At 43.8% G+C, this 23380-nt stretch overlaps 3 protein-coding genes across 7 annotated transcripts; 2 read left to right on the top strand and 1 right to left on the bottom strand.

The window, feature by feature from the left end:
- Positions 1–57: 57 nt before the first annotated feature.
- Positions 58–6812, top strand: dclre1a (DNA cross-link repair 1A (PSO2 homolog, S. cerevisiae)). Of its 2 annotated transcripts, XM_062560129.1 has the most exons (10): positions 59–829; positions 1051–1193; positions 1263–2442; positions 2520–2653; positions 3679–3797; positions 3869–4012; positions 4096–4241; positions 4635–4789; positions 5524–5665; positions 6139–6812. In XM_062560129.1, the coding sequence occupies exons 1-10, from the start codon at positions 418–420 to the stop codon at positions 6303–6305; spliced, it is 2742 nt and encodes a 913-aa protein (XP_062416113.1). In that variant the 5' UTR covers positions 59–417; the 3' UTR covers positions 6306–6812. The 2 variants fall into 2 exon arrangements, with proteins under 2 accessions (XP_037319493.2, XP_062416113.1); XM_037463596.2 differs by having other exon boundaries at positions 58–829; positions 1051–2442.
- Positions 6813–7718: 906 nt separating this feature from the next.
- On the bottom strand, positions 7719–19313 carry LOC119212814 (uncharacterized). 4 transcript variants are annotated; one of them, XM_062560131.1, is made up of 24 exons: positions 19170–19313; positions 18791–18828; positions 17343–17449; positions 17126–17244; positions 16907–17041; positions 16469–16544; positions 16342–16371; positions 15809–15862; positions 15423–15512; positions 15226–15297; positions 14974–15098; positions 14770–14841; positions 14551–14676; positions 12874–12990; positions 12511–12540; positions 12252–12320; positions 11433–11555; positions 10818–10886; positions 10300–10422; positions 10004–10072; positions 9646–9768; positions 9216–9290; positions 8451–8586; positions 7719–8342 (listed from the first exon to the last, which is right to left on the bottom strand). In XM_062560131.1, exons 2-24 carry the CDS (start codon positions 18813–18815, stop codon positions 8271–8273), a joined length of 2037 nt encoding a protein of 678 aa, XP_062416115.1. In that variant the 5' UTR covers positions 18816–18828; positions 19170–19313; the 3' UTR covers positions 7719–8270. The 4 variants fall into 4 exon arrangements, with proteins under 4 accessions (XP_062416115.1, XP_062416114.1, XP_037319497.2 ...); XM_062560130.1 differs by having other exon boundaries at positions 18773–18828; XM_037463600.2 differs by lacking the exon at positions 15423–15512 and having other exon boundaries at positions 18773–18828; positions 19170–19312.
- Positions 19314–20688: 1375 nt separating this feature from the next.
- si:ch211-28p3.4 (tripartite motif-containing protein 75) lies at positions 20689–23344 on the top strand. The gene is given in 4 exon segments (XM_062559926.1): positions 20689–20798; positions 21270–21488; positions 21700–21890; positions 21959–23344. Coding segments are annotated over 4 exon segments (1098 nt in total). The 5' UTR covers positions 20689–20705; the 3' UTR covers positions 22554–23344.
- The last annotated feature ends 36 nt before the right edge of the window (positions 23345–23380 follow it).

Consider the following 23380-nt stretch of genomic DNA (forward strand, 5'->3'; position numbering starts at 1 on the left):
CTGAAAAGTGGTTTAAATTTAACTGAATGGGTTTGATAATCATTCATTCAGAATTTTGTATTTATCTTTTAAAATGTTTTGGCAAAAAAGTGGAATGTGCGGCTTGCGATCTCTTGTTGCTTCTACTCCATTCATTGTTATCCTGTGGCGGCAACTTGTTTTTAGCGAACCACGCAGTATTAACGTTAGTTAGCTATTACTAAGCTAATTTTAGCTAAAAAAACGCTCGATATCAAAATTATTAATCGCGGGAAGCTATTTCCTCAACGCGAATTGTCCCCACAATCTTCTCCAGTTGCTGTTAATGTCCTGTAACGTTTTATTTTCTGCCATGTTAGCAAACACCGATCCTTGTGTAACGTGAAGTTTGGTAATGTCAGCGACGTTACGCTTCTTTCGTTCTTTTATTTTCGTCAAATGTCACAGCAAGACGACTCTGAAAATGACATTTGGGAATACAAACCTCTCGGGAAGAAAAAGAAGACACGCGAATCACCCTCAGTGAAAAGAAGACGTGACGTCACTGTCCCAAGAACCACCGGGACCCCCAATTGTGTCCCCGTCACGTCCACTGATGTGAAGGTGAAGACAGCTCGAAGTGGCTATTGTAGAAAGGTTTGCGCAAATAACCCTCGCAGTTTCGGGTCCCATGATGTACCCTCAAAGGCATCTCCTGCTAGTGACACGGCGCAAACAGACAATGCTGCAGAGGGACAGTTCTCTGGAGACTTTTGTCCCGTGTGTCAGATGCCCTTTTCCATTCTGGTGGTACAGACTCAGAGGTGGCACGTTGCGGAATGTCTTGACACCCCGAGGGACACATGCAAAGGTACAGACATCAACATATTTACTGATATGCCCTCTATTACTCAGCTGTAATTGTGTATTCCGGTGGACACATGGTGTCAATGAAGGAAATCAGAAATCATTTCTAGATCATTTTATGAAGATACCTTGAAATGTCACACACTGCGAGATGTTCTTCATAATGATTCCACAGTGCTTCAATAAAGTTGAAAAGTCTAACGTGTTTTATCTCGTTTTGCGCAGAATGTCCAAATGGCCTCCAGTGCTTCTCTACCATTCCGAACCATTTTAAGAAATTCAACCACACCCTCCTGGCCCATAGTCGAGCAAACAGCGGCATGTCCCCCCTCGATCCGTCCCAGCGGGCAGAGTCGAGCGGACCGACGCGCCTCGGTTGTCTCCCAGGGGCGATGAGCAACGGCACGGATGGCTCTTTTTTGGAGAGTTCGCTGGATAGTGCCCTCAGTCTTTCTGCCCTATCGACTCGTAGTGTCTCTCCCCACAGCGATCTCGGTGGAACACCTGCGTCTAAACTTGCAAATGGACTTCTGCTGCTGCGCTCACCCGGCCCAGAGGACTTTAAGAAAAAGAAAGGCTGGTCAACCCCCACTAAAAGCCCAAAATCTATCAGTTCTTCCCAAGAAAGTAGAAGAGGACTTTCATCCACTCCCGTAGAGGCACCGCGGGGAATAAAAGCCTGTGAAGGTTTACTCAAAAGTAAATCTTCCCCTGACAACGATGGCGCAATATCATATTCTCCTCTTTCGGAGTTCCCCGGAGAGACTGAAGTCAATGGCAATGACTGTCGAAAAGCACTTTTTAACAAAGATACATTTGAAAAAGAGGACGAAAACTCCATGTTGTTTTTCGGCGACAGTTTCTCAAGTGACGATGAGCTTCTTACTGACTTCGTAGATCGTTTGGAAACCAACAAAGTGCAGGTAAAGGAGCCTTTGTCCTTCAGCACCCAGCTGTATTCAGTTACCTCCTCGCCGCCCACTAATCAGCCGGCTGCCTCTACAGTTGCAAACAGAGTTGATTGGAAAGGTGATAAAGAAGCTGATGGGAAATACGCCAGTGCCATCAGTCCACGTAAAAGCAGTATTCAGTCCCCTCAAAGTATTGTTTTAGAGCGCCTGAGAGAAACGCTTTTAAGCTCAGATACCCTGCCTTTAAAAAACGGGATTGACAGCAGTACTCCGGGTCCTTCATCACAAGCCTCCGCTGTCCAAAGATCTCAGTCCATGCCGCCGCAGAAGGGCCAGGTCAAGGCGGGTCAGGCCTCCTGCCTGAAGCAGACGGACATCGGGGTGTTTTTCGGTCTCAAACCCCTCAAGGCGAAGGAGAAAGTGGCTGAGAGTGGACCGGATGAACCCGGCGTCACGTCTGCTCCGGGACTTGGCGACAACTCCGGACAGAGGCGAAAAAGGAAGGAAGCACCCAGGAAAAGTGGAGCCGACGCACCTGCAGACAGTTCACAGGGAGCAGTGGCTGGAGGTGATGGTCGTGCGGGGAAGGCTCGGGGAGATGCGGAGAAACGTGGGACCAGAGGATGGAGAGGAAGAAGGTGGAACAGGGCGGGCACCGATGGAGACGGGGAGTCCCCACGTTGTCCCATCTACAAGAAGATTCCAGGTCAGTGATGGACAAATTATTTTGTTATTTAAAATGTATAATCTAAATATATATATTTTTTTATTTTTCCCCTTCAGGCACAAAGTTTGCCGTAGATGCCTTTCAGTATGGAGAGATCCAGGGCGTCGCTGCCTACTTCCTGACACATTTCCACTCAGACCACTACGGAGGTCTGACCAAGAAGTCCACTCTTCCCATCTACTGTAACAGAGTAAGTCGAGTGCCCGTTTCATAATGTGAATGACTTGGTTTGATTCTATTAGCTGGGGTTCATGCTATTATTTCACACCTGTTAAGTGTTCATGTCAATGAGCCATGTGTTGGTCCAAAAGTAGGAGTCAATTACTTTACTATGTTACTTACTTTATCACTCTCTCTGTACAAGTCTTTGGTGTTTCTTTGTTATTCTATGAAACCCTTATGAGTGGTTGTTTGTACCCAGATTTTCATTTAAGTCCACTGCTGAAACCGTATTCCTCCACCCAATATTTTCCTCACTCATGTAGGGAAGGAAAAGAATAGTGTCCGTTTAATTGCCTGTTTTGCGTCGTTATTAAATGTCAGTTCTCCCTTCCAAAGGCCCTTTTAGTTCTTGAATATTATGGAAGGGATTCATTAACAAAGCTTTTTATCTCTCATTAAAAAGCTTCCGCAGTGCTCTCTCTCATAGAATTCATCCCCGATCATGTGTTATCTCACTGCATGAACTCGATTTTGGAAAAAGAGCTCACAGTTGGCCGTTCTGAATAACAAGTTACTGCCCTCGGAGTTGATTGAAATCTAAAGACCATTGCTTCTATTCTATTCTGCAGTTGTTTATGAAAATACTTCACATCCATGACATTTTGTTTATAACTTATAAATTTGCTTGCACTGGACAAATGTTGCATCCGATTATGGTGTGTGACTCAAACGACAAGCAGAGCGAATTGATCCAAACAAGTACATTGTTGATTTGGTCTTACTGCTGTATTTTAGGAATATGACTCTTAAAACAATTCTATTATCCCAATAGATGGCATCTAGAATACAATGTATTTGGGAAAGAAGCTGAATATGATGTCAATTCTAATCAATGTCAAGTGGGTTATTATTCAGCAGGATGTGCCCTCTTGGATTTATAAAGCCAAATTGGAAAAATATAATTTAGCCTTCAGCTTTTTCTGGCTTTTGACTCCTTGCATATAAATGATCCGTAGAGTTTTATGTTGACTAACAGCTGCCTCTCCTGCCCAGATAACCGGAAACCTGGTGAAGAGCAAACTGAGGGTGGCAGAGCAGTACGTCCACGTCCTCCCCATGAACACCAAGGTCACCGTCGAGGGAATCACGGTCATCCTGCTGGAAGCCAACCAGTGAGTCGTCAACCCGACGTCGATATCGGACACTCACACCGGCCTTACACTCACTGCCTCACTTCTGTCAGTTGTCCAGGAGCTGCCATGCTGCTGTTCTTCCTGCCCGATGGACAGACAGTCCTCCACACGGGAGACTTCCGAGCTGATCCCTCAATGGAGACCTACCCTGAACTACTCGGCTGCAGGGTGCAGACGCTCTACCTCGACACCACGTCAGTAACCGTCTGTCTCCTCCCACCAAAACCACTGAGGTCACTGAATGGATCAACACTGAGATTTTTTTGTTTTTGTGTAGCTACTGCAGCCCCGAGTACACCTTCCCCAGACAGCAAGAGGTCATCAACTTTGCGGCCAACACAGCCTTCGAGCTGGTGACGCTCAACCCACGTACACTTGTGGTGTGTGGATCCTACTCCGTGGGAAAGGAGAAGGTCTTTCTGGGTCAGTGCTTTGAAATTCTACGCTAATGGGAAAATGTGACCACATGTTTTTTTTTGTCTAGTTGCTGCTTGTTGATACAATTCCTCAGTTAATCATTCATTTTCCTGAAAACGAGGAGGAGCATGTGGTCTTTTGAGGTGAATTCATCCGTCCCGTTTCTTACTAAAGACCGTAGCACTTTGTTTATCTAGTTCTCTGAGACCATAACAAGCAGGAGAGCACCCAGGAGGAATAAACACACCCGTCCTGACAGAGCTCATTCATTATTCAACATCAGGCCGACAGCTAGACTGGTTAATGGTACTCGGGTGTTCTTAAATGCACACCCAAAGTCATAAAATGAAAAGACATTTCTTGTTTTTACACAGCCCATGTTTCTGCTTTATTTTGTAGCCCTGGCAGACGTCCTGGGGTCCAAGGTGTGTCTCTCGAGAGACAAATACAACACCATGTGCTGTCTGGAGTCGGAGCAAGTCAAGGAAAGTATAACCACCGACTGGAAGGCAGCCCAGGTCCATGTGCTTCCCATGATGCAGCTCTCCTTCAAAGTAGGTGCCACAGTCTTCTTTTCCATTAACGTCCCGAAAATACGTTTTAGCAAACAAAGGACATCCGTGATTAGAGTAAAACGAGCGCATAGATCTCATGTCCCCCTGTTTTAATGACTGAAGGGAATAAAAAACATACAGGGATACACTATTGCTCAAACTTTCTATGTGCGGTTTATTTAGGAAGGCCAACTCCTTTACTCTGCTTCTGGTATATACTTTCTATGCAAATATCAGGGCCAGCATTTGAAATAATTAGAAAAGCTAATTATGATGACATAGCACACTATCTTTCCAAAATGACTGAAGCGTTTCAAATTGAAACCAAATGTAAACCCACAGATAAGTCCCTGAGTTGGTATAATTCAAGCATCGATGAGCACCGAAAGGCTGACGGGCGGAAAATATGCGCAATTTGGGTTTCCACCACAACTCTGGCACCTTGAACTAAATTAAGAGATAAAACTGTCTGAAACCATTTTTAGTTAAATGTTTTCATTGTGGACAAAACATTGCAGGTTTGTATATCAGAGAGCAAACCGAGTGATGACAGAAACTTCTTCTATGTATGTTTGATTTTTCAAAAATAGAAAGCCTCACAATATGTGGATCTATATACACTTTGGAAGGGAGCTTGATATATACAGATGAATTAATTGAAGATGAGTTCAAAGTAGTGCTGTTCGAAGACAAAAACTCTTCTGTTTCTTCATCCATCTCCCTCATGTCTGCAGAAACTGCAGGACTACCTGGCACGCTTCGCGGGGCGATATGATCAGCTGGTGGCCTTCAAGCCCACAGGTTGGACCTTCAGCCAACAGGTGGAGTCGGTGGACGGCATTCAGCCTCAGATCAGTGGCAACATCTCCATCTATGGTACACACCTTTTGGCATATTCTAGCAGTTATTCCGTTGCTCAAGTTTTATTATTGAATCTCTTTGCTGCATTAATCACGGTAGCAACTGTTGTCGCTGTAAAGCCGTATTTGACGGTCTTTTACGGTGTAAAAAATCCTGCCGATGCTGTTATTGACTCACAACAGCGGCACTTCAGAAACCTGAATGTTCATTTGATTGTTTTAATTCAGCCTACGGCTCCCTCCTTTGGCAAAGAAAAGGTGGTGCATGAAGAGGGAGAGGGACAGGGACTCTGAAACAAACCATAACGGCTTTGAGTCAGGTTACTTCAGCTGGGTGATGATAAGAGGGGACAAATATTCAAGAGAATGCTCGATCACCAAACCACCGCTTCTGAAATGAACCACCACTCGATAGGCATCCCAGGCGCAGCAGTTGGTTCCGGGGCATGACGGTGGGAACCCTACTGTTTTTTTTCTCTCTTTCGACAGGGATCCCGTACAGTGAGCACAGCAGCTTTCTGGAGATGAGGCGCTTCGTCCAGTGGCTTCGGCCCCTGAAGATCATCCCCACGGTGAACAACGGCAGCTGGGACAGCAGGAAGGCCATGGAGCAGCGCTTCAGCGAGTGGCTCACGGAAACTAGGACTAAAATCTAGCTCGCTTACACGTAAACGTTGTCCGCAGTTGAACCTAAAATCGCAAGTAATTTCCCAATGCCCTGTGACCATGAGAAACAAATGTTATCCCTTAGCTGAGCTCATGACACTAGCGTTTCAATGCAGAATGAAGGGTTGCAACAAATTAGGGGAACATGAACTCAATCGTGTTTCAGGTCAAGTATTTGGTTATTCTAAAGGTTTGGCTTCTGTTCACAATGCGCTGAATTGAAACCTCTAACAATTCTGAAAGCTTAAAATATGTGGATCCATGATCTGAGGTCGCACACGCGCCATGTCAGCAATAACACTCAGGCTTATGTGTTGTTACACAAAGGACTGAATTAAATGTGTTTACTGCCTGAGGGCACTTCTTTATGTTTGCTAACAATATACAGCAATTGCTGCTCTATAATTCTGCAATTTGAATGGAATTTTCTATTAAACTGTATATTTTTATGCTGGTAAATAAATGTTTTAAATGTTTGTTTTATTCTTATTTTTAGAACTTTGTTCAATCAGTAGTTTAAGGAATTTTTCCTTTTTGAATATTGCAAATCATCCATGCTGATGAAACTTTATTTTACTGTAGATTCCTAATAATATCACTCCATAATTAACAGATTTTTGTTTAAAGAGGTTCTAAAAAACTGGCCAAAAATGTTTTAAGGAGAAAGAGGACACTTGATATTCCAACATAAAGCTAAATAATGAAACTTAAAATTTGAGGTATGTTGATCCTTAAACAAGCTTTAAGTGGTGTTGCATAGTTTTGATAACGATTCATGTGAATAATAAAAAAAGGTTGCTCTGTACACTACATTACTCAGCCTAAGAAAAAGCTTTTAAATAAGTGTTTTTATAAATCCGTTTTACAAACAAAATCAGTCCAACCAACGATTCCTGCACGCTCAATGAATGCATTTATTTATATTAGTGTATGATTTAATACATCACAAATTGAACATCACATTTAAACTTGAAACCTTAATCTTGGACAAGCTGATACAACGTCAGATCATTTAATAGAGTTTAAAGACGTGTCCTAGCCCTCCGTGGACGTCATTTTGCAATTTAAATAAAATAAACTGAATGGTGTGTTGCACCTCAAGTGAACAGGCTTTACATGTAACTTCCATTTTTGTGTTCACTTATATATTTCACAAAGGATAAAAACATCTTTCAAAGTTTGTTATTCCTCCTCCCTTAATTACTTTCAAAGCATTCTCAAAATGAAATTAAAGTAAAATCTGAACTCATCCCCTATTTTTGTACCCACAATATGTTTACAGGAATCATCGATGTATCCTAACATCATCTCTATGTTCTCCACTTCTTATCTTGAGTTGTAAGATCATTATAATATACAGCAACTATGCAGGTATAAAAAATGTTCCACGACACGCCCCCCCCCCCCCCCCCACCGTCACAATTGCGTTTGTGTGTATCGAGAGAATGTTTTTCCTTCAGCGTCACACGAGTAGTATGAGGAAGCGTGTTTCAGTAAAACCTCTGGCTTTTGTTCCCAGAAACCTTAACTGCAAGTCATTGTTGTAATACTGTCTGTGGGAGCTACTGTTTAGTTATTTATTCTTAAATATTATTGTTTAATTTCTTGGGTCGATGTAGCATTAAGATAGCTTTTTCTGCATTTGTGGTCAATTGGGTTTAAGCATTTTTCGTCACTAAGTATACGTAGTTTTGGTCACTAATTGGGTAATAGTGTGTGGACCTGGAGGTTATTTAAGGGCATAGCCAGGTATGGGACCAGCATGCATCTGGGTTTTTTTTTTAGCAGCAAGGGTGAGCAGCCACAAGCCAATGGGACGTGTTTGTTGCTTCCTTTGGAAATAAAATGTGAACAGAAGGAACCGATTGCCTGGACAGTACAATCTCTCGCTGCGTGACACAAACACAACAGTGATACAGTGTTTAATTGGTCTAAAGCACAAATGGCCGCTACGCTCAGTCACTGCAGGGGCAGTGCGGGGAATGCAAAGGCTGGCTCCCAGGTAGACGCAGGGTGGTCACTTTCACCTGAAACGAGAAACGTTGCAGGCGTCAGACGACTCGTCACAACTTTCCTGTCGCCGCCGCCGCCGCCCCCCCCCCCCCCCGTGTCCTGGACGCCTCGCGCAGCCGTACCTCGTTTTTGCGACACTTGCTCAAGTACTCGTTGAATTCCTGCAGGCTGCCGATCTCCAGGTCGTTGATGGCCAGGATTTGGTCTTCTTGGTGAAACAGGCACACTGTCTGTGGCTGGCACGTCCACCCGGACACCCTGTGACACACACACACACACACACACACACACAGCTTAGCCTCATCCTGCTACTCTCATTCAGACCGTGTGGAACATCTTAGGCCTTCCGATGTTTGTGTTGTATTTGAACCCTCAGGTCCTGGCCGAATTACCGCAGAACTTCCATGTTTTCCTCCGGTTGGCACTGACGGGCCTGATCTCTGATGTGGGCCACTACGGTGTGTTCATTGAGAATCTAAATGTGTTGTTTTTTGCAGATTCAAGTTAGGTGTATTTTTAATACGTCTTGTCTAAATAAACAGTGGAGCTGCATATCGACTCACACCTTGAACTTTTGTTTTTAGCTCTTGAGCTTTCCGTTTTAAAGTCTATTTTTCTTTGATCCAATAGTTGTTATTTTTAGCTGGTCTTTTTTTATTCTAGCATTGGAGATGCTGATTCCTTGTTTTCTTTTCCTGTGAAATTAGTTTGTTTCTGTCATCTTTATTTAGATAAACAACCTACAGTGCGTCAGCTGCCAAGGCATGAAATCAAACCATGAAGGCTCATCCTTCCACACCCGAATAGACAGATCCTGGCGTGCAGCATAAAGTCAGCTGAAATACATTAATTTTTCTGTACCGCAATAAAGTGGTTCTATTTCTTACCTTGGGTTCCCATCTACTTCTGTTAGCGTGAGGTGTTTTTTCAAATCTGCGTGCTTGACTAGAAAATCTGTCTCCCTTGGTGTGATGGTGTCCAGGTTTGAAAGAAAGACAAAACATTTGAGTAGATCTTCAGTGAAGTAACTCCATGATCAGTGCTGGAAATGAGTTATTGTGCTTGTTGTCAGGTGAGAATCATTAAAGCACCAAAACTTCAGGAACCACCCTTACCAGTCCAGCGACATTTCAACGCTAATCTCAACATTCCTTTGCGGTTTAACCGAGTGACCCTTTATCTTTTAGTAAAAGTAAACTATTTGCTGAATGCGTACTAACCACTGCTTCAATGAGCATCACAGCCTTGTTTGAATATCATTTATTTATCATAGTGGATACTCTGTGATTACTTCTTTGGATTAAAGGTCGATCTCACCTTCCAACAGATCCACGTCTCTCCTGTGTCTGCCCGTTTTTATCCTCCTGCACCTCCACAGCAGAGACGGCTCCGCTGTCACTGGAGGTGCTGTTGAAGTACGGTGTCAGACGCCTTTCTTTTCTGCAAAAGCAGTGAGCAGCGAGAGGATTAGAACATGAAATGTTGTGCGTTTTGGTTTCATTTAGTGACTGTTTTTAGTTGATGTTGCACCTGTTGCGTGGTATTTTGCCATTGGAAATCCTGAATTCTTATTTGCCCCAAAAAGGTGTTGGTTAACCCTTTCCACATATTTCAATCAAAGCAGTCCAATATCAAAGACTTTTCTTTGTGCCACAATGAAGTAAGTGGTTCTTACCTTGGTTTCCTTTCCACCTCTGGTACTGTAAGAGGTTTTTTCAAATCTGCCTGCTTGACTAGAACATCTCTGTAAATAGGTTGGTGTGACGGTGTCCAGGTTTGAAAGAAAGACAAAACAAAAGCTTTATTAAGCCGACACTTGAATTCCTTGACTTGAACGTCAAGACTTTCAATATCGTCTTTATGTTATTGTTTGAGTTGCTTCAATGAGCATCACAGCCTTGTTTGTATATCATTTATTTATCATAGTGGCTACACTGTGATTACTTCTTTAGATTAAAAGGTCGATCTCACCTTCCAACAGATCCATGTATCTCCTGTGTCTGCCCGTTTTTATCCTCCTGCACCTCCACAGCAGAGACGGCTCCGCTGTCACTGGAGCTGCTGTTGAAGTACGGTGTCAGACGCCTTTCTTTTCTGCAAAAGCAGTGAGCAGCAACATAAAATGTTGTGTGTTTTGGTTGCATTCAGTTATCGTTCGCTGAAGAATTCAATTCAAGAACTATTTTTGAGAAAAAAGGAAATGATCGCTTTGAATGATGAAATGGGCGATAACCCGCCCTGATCAGTCACAACTGACCCCGATTAGTCCTGCACTCACCAAACCTCCTGCTCACTTGTTCTAACTGCCTAAGTCATCCGGGCGCCGTGTGCAGCCCCTCTGCTACTTTGTTCTGTGTCGATAACCCGTTTATTGCTGTGAGGAGTTTTGGTTGCATGCATCGGCCAGCTGGTTCTGTCTGTCTTTGGTACCTGGATAGTCCAATATCTAAGACTTTACTTTGTGCCACAATGAAGTAAGTGGTTCTTACCTTGGTTTCCTTTCCACCTCTGGTACTGCAAGGGTTTTTTTCAAATCTGCCTGCTTGACTAGAACATCTCTGTCAATAGGTTGGTGTGACGGTGTCCAGGTTTGAAAGAAAGACAAAAGAAAAGCTTTATTAAGCAGACACTTGAATTCCTTGACATGAACGTCAAGACTTTCACTATCGTCCTTATGTTATTGTTTGAGTTGCATATTCATATAGATCTTTAGTGAAGTAACTCCATGATCGGTGCTGGAAATGAGTTATTGTATATATAATAATTAAAGCATTTAAACTTCAGGAACCACTCTTGCCAGTCCAGCGACATTTCAACGCTAGTCTCAACATTCCTTTGTGGTTTATCTGAGTGACCCTTTATTGTTTCAAATGGGTCATCCGTAACAATAAGACAAGTTGTCTCTGACTTCGAGACCGTTACCGTGATCAACGGTAGCACAGCTCAGTCTGTTTCATGTGTGTCTCAGCACTAGTAAAAGTAAACTATTTGCTGAATGCGTACTAATCACTGCTTCAATGAGCATCACAGCCTTGTTTATATATCATTGATATATCATAGTACCTACTCTGTGATTACTTCTTTAGATTAAAGGTCGATCTCACCTTCCAATAGAGCCAAGTCTCTCCTGTGTCTGCCCGTTTTCATCCTCCTGCACCTCCACAGCAGAGACGGCTCCGCTGACACTGGAGCTGCTGTTGAAGTACGGTGTCAGACGCTTTTCTTTTCTGCAAAAGCAGTGAGCAGCAACATGAAATGTTGTGTTTTGGTTGCATTCAGTTACTGTTTGCTGAAGAATTCTCAGTTAACCACTATTTTTGACAGTAAAGGAAATGATCGCTTTGAATGATGAAATGGGCGATAACCCGCCCTGATCAGTCACAACTGACCCCGATTAGTCCTGCACTCACCAAACCTCCTGCTCACTTGTTCTAACTGCCTAAGTCATCCGAGCGCCGTGTGCAGCCCCTCTGCTACTTTGTTCTGTGTCGATAACCCGTTTATTGCTGTGAGGAGTTTTGGTTGCATGCATCGGCCAGCTGGTTCCGTCTGTCTTTGGTACCTGGAAGGCTTTTGGTAAAGTAACTTAACCGTATCTGCCCAGTGGGGGCAGTGGAGCTGCATATCTACTCCCAGAATCCGTGTTTCTAAACTTTTGTTTCTGGCTCTTGAGCTTTGCTTTGCTGCGTTGAACTAGTGTTAAGTGTTAAATCTTAACTATGTATTTTTCTTTAAATCAATAGTTATTATTTTTAGTTAACGTTGCATCTATTATTTGGTATTCTGTTATTGGAAATCATGTTAAATGGCATCTGAAGCTTCTCATTATCAATGAATACCCCCCAAAAACTTGTTTGTTAAACCTTTCCACATATTTCAATAAAAAACATCCAATCGCTAAGACTTTTTTTGGTGGTTCTTACTTTGGTATCCTTTCCACGTCTGTTACTGTGAGGTGTTTTTTCAAATCTGCAAGCAGGACTTGAAAATCTCTGTCCATTGGTGTGACGGTGTCCAGGTTTGAAAGAAATACAAAACAAAAGCTTTATTAAGCAGATACTTGAATTCCTTGACTTCAATGTCCAGACTGTGAATATGCTTCTTTGTTATTGTTTGAGTTGCATATTTATTTGAGTAAATCTTTAATAAAGTGACTGGTGCAAGAAATTAGGAAACTCAAACCTTTTATTCTCCTGCTGGAAATCAGTGTCTCTGAGATTTGGGGAACAATAAAAAAAAAGAGGTGTGAACATTGAGTATCTGTACTTCAAATCTTCAGATTGTGCTTAGTGTCAGGTCTGAATCATCAAAACTTAACAATAACACAACCACAAGTTGTGTCCGACTTTGATCAACAAGAGCACAGCTCAGTCAGTTTCATGTGCTTCAAGCACTTTTAGAAGTAAACTATTTGCTGAATGAATACTAATGATAGCTTCGATTGATTATCACAGCCCACATAAAATGACCCTGTTATACCCTGATAATTTAGTCATAATAATGGCTACTTGGTAGTTAGTTTGATGGATCAAAGGTCGATCTCACCTATCAGCAGAGCGCTTTGGTGTTTGCAGCTTTTGGTCCTCCAGCATCTCCTCAGCAGAGACGGCGCCGTTGTCACTGGAGCTGCTGCTGAAGTCGGATGTCAGACTCTGTTCTCTTCTGCAAAAGCAGTGGGCAGCGTGAGGATCACAACATCAGATGTTGTTGTGCGTTTCTTGTCATGGTTTGGTTCTTCTTCCTGTTTTATTTTGTAGTTTCATGTCTCTTGTTCCTGGGGTTAGCTTCACTTCCTGCCTTGTCCTGTGATTGTCTGTTGTGTCTGATTCCACCTGTGTCCAATCACCTGCACCTCCCTAGTGTATTTAAGCCCTGTGTGCCTTTTTTCCCCCTTTGCGTCATTGTCTATGTTACCCACGGTGGTTTGTGCACGTCTGCCTGTTTTGGAATCATTAAAGAGCACCTTTTTGAAAGTCCTGCATTTGAGTCCTCCCTTCCGGTACCTGCGGCAGAATGACGCAACCCGACAAGGGACATCAGGCACACAGGGCTTAAATACACAAGGGAGGTGCAGGGGATTGGACACAGGTGGAAACAATCAGACAATCACAGGACAAGGCAGGAAGTTACCCAGGGACACAAGAGACATGAAACTACAAAATAAAACAGGAAGAAGAACATAACCGTGACATTTCTGTTACATTAATTCACAGTCCGCGGAAGAATTCTCGGCTTACAACTCACAAAAGTCCATTAAAGAGACAGTGTGAATAAACCAAAGTTTATACTGAGTGTGAAACAGCAGCTGGGTTGAAACGCTCGGAGGAGAGGGGTGGGGGCCTCACAGTCAGGCAGCATGACGGGAGACTCCAGGGGCCTCTGATGGATGGAAGTCCAAATTAGTGCTCGTGGCACACAATTAAAAGTAGGAATTGTTTGATGATGGGTGAAAAAGCCTTGAGATTTATTGAGGATATTTCAGTAAAGCAGTACGAGAAATGCAAATCTTTCCCAAATGGCTACGCTGAAGGAATCCTAATTGAGAAACATTTAAGGCAGTCTTTTAACGCATATGCTGAATGTAGTAGACAGGGTGTTCTTCCAAGTGTTGCCCCGCCATAAAAACTACTGTCAATTGCAGAATAATCACAGTTTTGTACTATAGTAAACATGAGAATAGATTTAATTGTTCGTCTGATTTGGTGAGCAAGCAATCAAATCTGATTGGCTAAAACCTTGAGATGCTGGGAGGGTTTTGAGAGAAAAGGAAATGATTTTGACTTTGATGAAACCAGCGATAACCTCCTTTTTACTGCTGCAAGGAGTTTTGGTTGCAAGCATTGGCCATCTGGTCCTGTCTGTCTTTTTTCCTTCAATTTTCCATCATATTGCGCAATGATGTTCATATCTCTTGAATCAGTATCACCTTGTTTCGTTTAAACCTCTCACACAAGATGGAAAGGAAATCGTCAAGCCTGTGAGCTGCCAAACAGGCTCTGAGGTTTTGCCTTTCTTCGAATCTTCACAGGTCCTCGGGTTTCGACAGCACGCTCATTGTCATCTCATCTTAGTAGTTAAGTTTATCTGACGAGTGAGCTATTCTTTGTTTCTGGGAACCAGGCAAAACATGTCGCGAAAAAACAAGCGTGGGTCACGGAAGACGAGGTGGTGAGGTCAAAAACACACAAAGAGGGCAGCTTCTGCAATGAATCACCGTGTCACCTGTGCTCATCAGCTGTTTCCTCATCGAAGGAAGGCAGTCCGGTGATGTGTGTCCTCATCTTTTCGAAGGCTTTCGTGACAGACCTCATCAGGGTGCCCGTGTTAATTTCTTCATATTCATGCCCACTGTGAACATATGGAGCAATGAACTACTTACGGTGTACAGTAATTAAAGCATTACAATGATTGTAATCATTATAGGGAAAGAGGATTAGTGACCTCTCACTCTGTAAATCCAAGGCTGCCTGCGCCGCTCGTGCTTTTTTTCTCATTTCGTACATTGATTCGTATCTGCAAGGGACACATTATTAGATTCCCGTAGAACTCAAGGTCGCAATTTCAGCATGTGTGATCAGCACAGTGTGGGTGAATGGTATTTATAGCTGGAATGAACTCGATGCATCAGATCAATACACCACTCACATTGCTTCGTCGCTTTTCCTTCGAGTCGTGGTATTGTCCTCGTGTGCTTTAGTTATGAAGGCCCTCGGATAGTCGTAGATCGGATTCAAAGGCTCCGACGCGCGCCTTCTGGCCTGGTCTTCAGCCTGCGAGGCGACCACAAGGCAACGTGACAAATCGTAGCCCACAAAGAGAAGGATCACCCCCCCCCGCGTTCCGTCACCCGATTTGACACCTCTGTCCCCTAATTAGAATCACGTGAAGGTGTCACACCTTTGGCTTCTCGGAGTAGATATACTCAGCCTTTGAGCACGGATCAGACTCTGACCGAATTTTCCCTTCTGTCTGTAAAAGAAAACGCATACATTAAAGCATTTGGTGTTATTCATTTTATTTTTGTTGTCATTATTCCGTCAGCACAACGTAGTGTGAGAAAAATAGATCAACAGTGAGGATACGTCCCAACGCACCAAGAATGTTCCCACAAACGTTTGAGTGACGTTGTCATTCTCGATGAATCCAAGATGGTGCCTGTGGTGGCGGGCGTGGTTTCGGCTCGGCTGCAGAGGGAGAGAGAGGGGCAGTGGCTCGGGGAATGGTGACAGCTGGAGGTAATGAACCTCCAGCTGAGGACAATTGAAAGAGATGCTTCCCCGTCTATTTAAAAGAGACTGACCGAGCGAGCGGGGGGGGCCAGCAAGCCGGAGAAATATAAACAATAAAGACGTTTACCAACTGTGAACAGGTGTCTGTGAGTCCTTACGTTCCCCCCATAGTAACCCAGCTGTTACAGTGCCATCGGGATTCGTTGATCGAGAACTTTTAACTGATAAATGCATTAACGTTGTGGACTGACCTCCAAAGGCGCGCCTCCAGACTTAGTTTTCCATGAGACGTGGTGTGAATCAGCCTGGTCACGGGAGAAAAAGTAATTTCAAAAGTCTAATAGCGTGTGGGTGGTTGCTCGTTGCATTCACCAGGGACACTGAGAGAAGGTGGAGGAAGAGGTCGATAGCGTGAAGAAGAGTGAAAAGAAGACAAAAGCTGCTTATTGGATGACCAAACTTGGCAGCATTCATTTGAGCCCGCGGAAATCCAGAAATGTGAAAAGTATATGAACCTAATTAAGAATTTAATAACTAGTTCAACATTTAGTAAAATACTTTTGTTTGTTTTTTCACTCTTTTCACTCTATTCCCCTGTTTCCAGTCTTAATACATGGAAAGAATGAGAGTAGCGTTGATCTTCTAAGATCAACGCTACTCTCATTCATTCCATGTATTTGGTTGGTTAGAATGTAACGCATAACTTTTCACCAGAAAATGACCAAATACATCTTACAAAATGTTGAACTGTTTGTGGAATGGGGTTCGGGCTTTAAATATTTACCTCAACCGCTGGCAGACCGAAAGACATTTCCTTTGGGGAAAAAAACAAACACGATATATAAGAAAGAAATGCAGTGCAAGAAAGTCCTTTTCTCAACGAAACACAATGAAGAACTCATATCCTGTACCTCTGGACTCTGAATTCGATGTGGCCGGTTTTTCAGGGCTTCGTAGAGGTCGGCGAACCATCCGTCAGCCTCCTCACTAAAAGCAAGAGGGGCAAATGAAACGCTTAAAAACCATCATTTTGAAAATGATGTTTATTTTCGAATGTAATTTGATTCCCAAGTGGTGAGCAAAGTGGAAGGTCCAAGCCATTATCAGTCACAAAGCAGTAAATCCACATGGTCATTTATATGTGATTGTTTTCAACTCCCAATATAGCAGACAGGCGTGTTTTATGAGGCTCTGCGGGGGGGGGGGCCTCGAGGAGAGAACCGGCCCACCCAGCCATGTAACCTGAATCCTGATCACCACCTCACCTACTTTTTGAACTCGCCCACGAGATCCCAAACCAAACTCTTGAAGAAAGGTACCCCCCCCCCGATATGAGCGGCCTGACTGACCTGTTGTCGGCCACGAGGAAGTAGTCCCGCTCGGCCGCCCTGATGAGGAGCACACAGGACGCCGAGCACCTGTGCGTCTTCTGGACCCAATTCCACTTCTGGTGTTTATCAGGGCCCACATGCAACACCGAGATTCTGAAAGAGGGGACACAAGTGACACAGGTGTTGAACACCATTTTAGAGAGGCTATTCAAATGTGGTATAAAAATGAGAATTCACTGGGATAAGTCGATCCCTCCGAGAGGCATGTCCTTTTCGTCTGGACCCTTGAAGTACTTCAGCAGGTGCTCTTCCTCGCCGATTTTGAACAGCACAAAATACCGCTTCTTCCATGATTTCTGCAGGACAATATGAAAAAAGACATTTAAAAAAAGAAAAAACCCATCACCAAACACACGAAAAGCTGCAGATGATCCAGTTGTGCAAACTCTGTCACCTCTGTTTTCAACCGTTTTGGGGGAGGGGACTTCAACATGTATCCGGATCTGACTTCTGCCGTTTTTCCGATTGGTTTGTAGAATACTGCATTGCCGCTTTTGTTCCCTGAAAACACGTACGGTTATTGCAGCGATTCCAATAGGTGCTGGAATTCTTGGAATGAGGGTGTCGGGGTTGCTCATAAACTCTGTCAGTCATCACCAAACAAATAAGAATGTGTTGTCATGACGTTGAAGATACGTCATGCATTTCATCTGCAAATCTAAACATTGCTGAAAGAATAGAAATAGGAAAAGCTGAAATTGGAGACAGAATGTGTCAGGCTGGGTGCTGGTGCAGGCGGAAGGAGGCAGGACTCAAACGCAGGAGTTTCAGAATTTCCAAAATGTGCTCTTTATTCAGCACAAAACCGAACAGAAGCCAAAGAACGTGCACCAACGATGACTGACATAGACAATGACGCGACAAGGGACAGGTACAGGCACACGGGGCTTAAATACACAAGGGAGGTGCAGGTGATTGGACACAGGTGGGAACACTCAGGCAATCACAGGACAGGAAGTGAAGCTCACCCAGAGACACGAGACACAAGAAAACTACAAAATAAGACAAGAAGAGGACCCAAACCGTGACAGAATGTCTGTCATTCAAACTAAATGGACCTGGTAAAACAGATTTGTAGAGCACTTTTCTGGTCTTCTGACCACTCAAAACGCTTTAACACTACATGACAACATTCACCCATTCATACACTGATGACAGAACCTACCTTCAGCACCTGCCAATCAGTAACTAACATTCACACACTGTAGTCACAGCTAGAGGAGCAAAGGTCACATGGACATGCAGGTTAGCCGGGCCTGGGATCAAACTGCCGACCCTCTGATTGGAGGACGGCTGCGGTTCCCACGCACCCACAGTCGCCCTAAGCTAAGAAAACTAAGAAGGTATTAATTGATGGGCCTCATCAAACATTACAGTAAGAATTCCCTCCATGGTGGGTTTATTTTGAAATGATGGGATGAGGGGGGGGGACATTTTAACGTTGAAATGGTGTCTCTAGCCGAAAGATTGGCGAAGCTGAAAAAGTTTAAGAAGTTTAAGAGGATTTGAAAACAAACTCCATTTGAAAACCATGTTTAAAAATCTTATGATTTTAATTAATATAAATTAAATTATAAGAGCTAGAAAGCTGAAAATTCATAGTACCCCTCTCCTAAATGAGCTGAACATTTTAATAGTTGAACGGTTGAAATAGCTGAAAGTGTGAAGGAGTTGAAAAGGTGCCACGGAGGAAATAGAAGGAGTTGAATAAAGATTCAAAGAACAATGCTTGGAATGCATTCCAACAATGAATGTTTTGTTGCTTGACAAGATCATGCTGTTAAAACAGTTGCCCTAGTTAAATAAATTAGTAAATACCAGCACCTAAGTGGGATGGCCTACTTGCGCTCTTCTGGTTCTTAATCATTCTGACACCACACCTACAAAAAAAAGAACACAGTCGGTGTCACCTAATAATGGCATTGAACCATCACACATGTTTTAAACTAACAATGCTTAAATAGACTGAGACTGAATGCTCTCAAAGCAGAGAATCAGGTCAATGCACAAAAAAGCAAAGGCAATGTTAAGCTATAGTTGTATGAGAAAAAATGGATTTTACACTCATTCCTGTTTTTGATTAAAAGATATTCCAGAATCCAGTAAAGGCAAATCAGCCGTTATTGTAAACAAAAAACATCTATTATCCTTTAAACACATTTTTGTTTCCCGTTACAAAGCAGCCGGCCATAAAAGCAACAACTAAAATGGTCATTCTTACCTGTGGAGCAGCTTGAGAGATACTGCTCATGTAGCTCTCTGTGTCTTATGTGTTGCTGGTTGAGGAAGCTGGAAGCTTCCCGGTACCAGCTGAGAAATGGGAACTGGACTTTCTGGTTTGTGGAGTTGCTTTTAAGGTCAACCTGCTGCGTTGTTTCGCTGCAGCGTTCCACACAGTCAAATGTCTCTGTGGAGAAAGAAAAGCAGAATTCCAGGCACCACGTCAGAGACAAAATAAAATATCTCTTGAAGACTAACTAGCGTAGGAGGGACGGGGGGTTGAAGTGTCACTCAGAAACACGCAGGTGACATGTTGGATTGTTCAGTTCTAGTTCACAAAAACAATAATTACTGGTTAATTTAATCCCATGTATGTTTTTTTTCAAGCATCTAAAAAATAACAGTTCATGAAAACTTTAAATCCTCACATGAACTGAAGTTTAGATTTGTTTCTCTTGAAAAACATCATTGAACTTTTTTAATAATCACCACATAAACATTCAATAAATGATTGAAACACAACAATGTACAGTAGTTTTAAGCGGACCCAGAGACATTTGAATTGTTATGTACAACTTCTGTTTTGTGTTCTATGATACATTTTAAATAGTGTAATAAATAAAAATGTATAATAAGTTATCATAAAATAAATTATATTCAGAGGTTGGAGCATAAAAACACAGGCTTTGTTCAAGGATTAGTATGTGATTTACAAGCAGAGCAACATTTCTGATGGAGGTTTCTGGAAGTTAAACACAATGTCCTAGTTTCAGATTTCAGATATCTTTTACATCGCATCACTTTGGACGACGTGTCTCTCAGCGTCCGTCTCTGGAAATTGTCCCTCGAACGGGCGTGTCCTTCTCAACAATCTGATGCAGCGGTCCGATGGAGACGATAGGCCTCGCCGTTCCCATCCTGCAAGTGACCCCCCCCCCCCCAGCTTGTGCGTTTGCGTCAACCTGACCATAATGGCTGTGTTTTGCCAATCATTTATACAGACGTAGGCTGGAGCTGACGTAACTGGCTCAGGGTGAGGATGCACTTCAGTCACTGTGCCCTCTGTGTTCCAGTGCGGTAAAACGGCCTGGCGATTCAAAACATCTAAATGTGCCACTAGGCCACAAACGCACACACGCACATGGGTATTAAGTTCAGTGTCAGGTTGGTATTAATGGACTTCAAATAGCCCTCACTGCACCAATCCTAGCTTCCTTCCTCTCGTCTTCAGAGTGTCTCCTCTCCCTAATAAAAAGAGGCATGTGCTTGTGAGAGCACCAGGCCAGATATCTCAAGGCCACCATGTGCCCGCTCAGGCACATGTCACATGTGTGAAAGGCCTATAAAAGCCCTTGTCGTTGTGTTGCCAGCGGTCAGTGGAGTTTAGTCTATTACACAGAAAAATGAGCAGAAGGGAAGGAGGGAAGGCCACACAGGAAGTAAGCATTTGCAAACCATTGACCCAACACAATGTTTATCTGCAGTCCTCGTGTGGAGGTTTCATTGAGGCCATGTGCCCGTCTCTGTTTGAAAGGAGATGCTCCTGAAACATCAGCAGAACCTGCAGAGACAAAGAGATGGCCTCGCCCATCGAATGAAGAAGCTAGCAGCTAAGCAGGTGGAGATAACTGTAAGTATTTGTGTATGTTTTGGTGTTCTGTTGAGTGTAGGAAAACCAATAAAATGATATGTAATTTAAAAAGACATTTGTAATTACCTTATAGTATATTACCTTCAAGTGGCCAAACACCTGAAACATCATATACATGGGGGATTGGTTTTGGTTGACCATCAGTAGTGTCCATACTTTAAATGCCATTATGCTGTTTCATCCGCGACAAAGTGTGCCTCAGCATTGTATCCCAAAACATCCCCCGTGTCATATTGCTGAAATCAAAACGTGTGCCGTGTGACATTTGAGGGGACGTTGCTCCATGAGCTACTTGCTAGCTGACCTGGAAATGAAAACATTAGTTAGTCATTAGTTGCAGCTCTATTGTGTTCAGAGCTTCACTACACAGGTAGCTTCTCCACATTGGGTTTGCTGATCCTTTACTGAAATGACAACAGTTTGAACTACCATCGTGCCGTTGTTTCTTAGAAAAAGACCGATGCAACCAAGGAGAAAATCAGGAAACGATACGAGGACATGAAGCGGGTTCTGGACCAGGATCTTATGATCACGCTGACCCAGATGGACATTGAGTTTGAGGCCACAGAGAGGTCAGTGGAGGACAGGATAGAGCTCTGCTATCACCTCACTCAGGAACTGGACCAGCAGCTGTCCAACATTGTGAAAACACAAGAAAATGAAAGTCAGGTAACCACAATGTTCAAAGACTTCAGATTTCATTCAACCTCTTGCACTGTTTCTCACAGGCTGTTTTTTAGTGGTATTTGTAAAGAATTATTTATTCCTTTTTCATCTTCATCAGTTTGCTGAAACAGAAAAAAGGTATGTATACATTTTAGAATATAATAGCATGTGGCAAAGTCTGAATTTACAATCATCGAAGCTTGAGCTCGGGAAGAAATAATATGATAGCATCTCTTTGCTTTGCTTTGCTGGAACCAGAATATCTGAGACTTTGAAGCTGACCGACCCCGACGGGATTCACATGGACGAGCTCAGGAACAATCAACTGCTGAGTCTCACCATCAACCTGCTGCTGTTCATCAGATCCCAGGTGCCCATCACCAAGAAGCTGTTTCAGACCTGTGAGTCCCCCCCCCTCCCCCAAAAAAACCCAGAAATCAGGTAGACTGACATGTGAAGGAGTCTTTCTGCAGATAACGCTGAATCTCCCTGACGTGTGACAACGTCCTCGACGCCGAAACCGCCCACCCGAAGCTGATCATCTCCCCCGAGGGCGACTCGGCCACCTACACGGACGCCTGGCAGGACGTCCCGGAGACCACCTCGCGCTTCGAGACCACCCTGAACGTGGTCAGCCGGCGAGGCTTCAGCGAGGGCCGCCAGTACTGGGAGGTGGACGTGGGCGGGAAGACCTACTGGGAGCTGGGGCTCACCTACCCGAGCATCCCGCGCAAGGCCCGCGGCGAGGACTCCTGGCTGGGCCGAGGCCGGGAGTCCTGGTGCGTGGAGTACTTTGACGGGGGCTACGCGGCGTGGCACGCCGGCGTGCGCCACGAGCTGCCCCTGGTGGCGGGAAAGCGGTTCACCCGAATCGGGGTGTACTGCAGCTTCCCCGGGGGCCTGGTGTGCTTCCTTGGGGCCGACACCGTGACGCCGCTCCACTGCTTCTGCGCAGGGACCTTCGCCGACACCCTGCTGCAGGCCGTGTGCCCCGGTCACGACAACGAAGGCACCAACTGGAAGGCCCTCAGGGTCTGCGACGCTTCGCGGTCAGCTCCGGTTCTCTGAGGTGGGGGGCAGCAGCAGCAGCGCCTCGCAGGCCGGGAAGGGCCCCGGGGGACACAAATAACCAGGAAGGTCAGGTTCTGATCAGTCGCCTGGACATTCTCTTTAACCTCTTTGACTTGTGACCCGGGAGGAGGATCTGTCAGTACTCGGCGATGCTGGGTATGTTCTTCACGTTGGATGGATTCAAATAGAATTTTGAATAAAATAGATCAAGAAGATACTTAGTCAACAAATCCACTGAAAGTACCAGAACCAACAAGTGTCATTGTGTGGCTGTCACCCTCCAGCCCAATGTTTGATTTGAGAAAAATAATAGAATAATTAAGAGTATGCAATTTCAACTTTTTTTAAAGGTTTTTTTTTGAGTGTCATCCATGTTTTGGGTGATATTCAGTGTGAAAATCTTGCCTTTTATGGTGTCTGTTGCAGATGTGTAAGAAATGTAACAGACCTCATTACAGAATAAATTATTCATGTTTTAATACAATAAAATGTTTACATGAGCATTCCTGTGTTTTTGAAGCTAATTATACATTGCCCCAAATTAAAAGTAAATTGGGCCAGATTAAACTTTCAATCTAATTCATTCATTCATTTTTCCAAATCTTTTCAAATATATTCCTGAGGACAACAGCATTTAACACCCAAAAGCATTTTAAAATTTTACCCTTTAACAATATGTTCTCTCCCTCCCTCAGTTCCGATCGAAAAAAGAAAAAAAACAAGTGGAGCAAACACTCCGTTCAGCACAGGATGCGCACCGCTGATCAGAGATCCATGTGTCGGGTTGTGGCTGGGTTGAACAAGTGCAACTGGCTGGAGAACGG

Source organism: Pungitius pungitius, chromosome 21, assembly GCF_949316345.1.
Source record: "Pungitius pungitius chromosome 21, fPunPun2.1, whole genome shotgun sequence".
Lineage (NCBI taxonomy): Eukaryota > Metazoa > Chordata > Actinopteri > Perciformes > Gasterosteidae > Pungitius > Pungitius pungitius.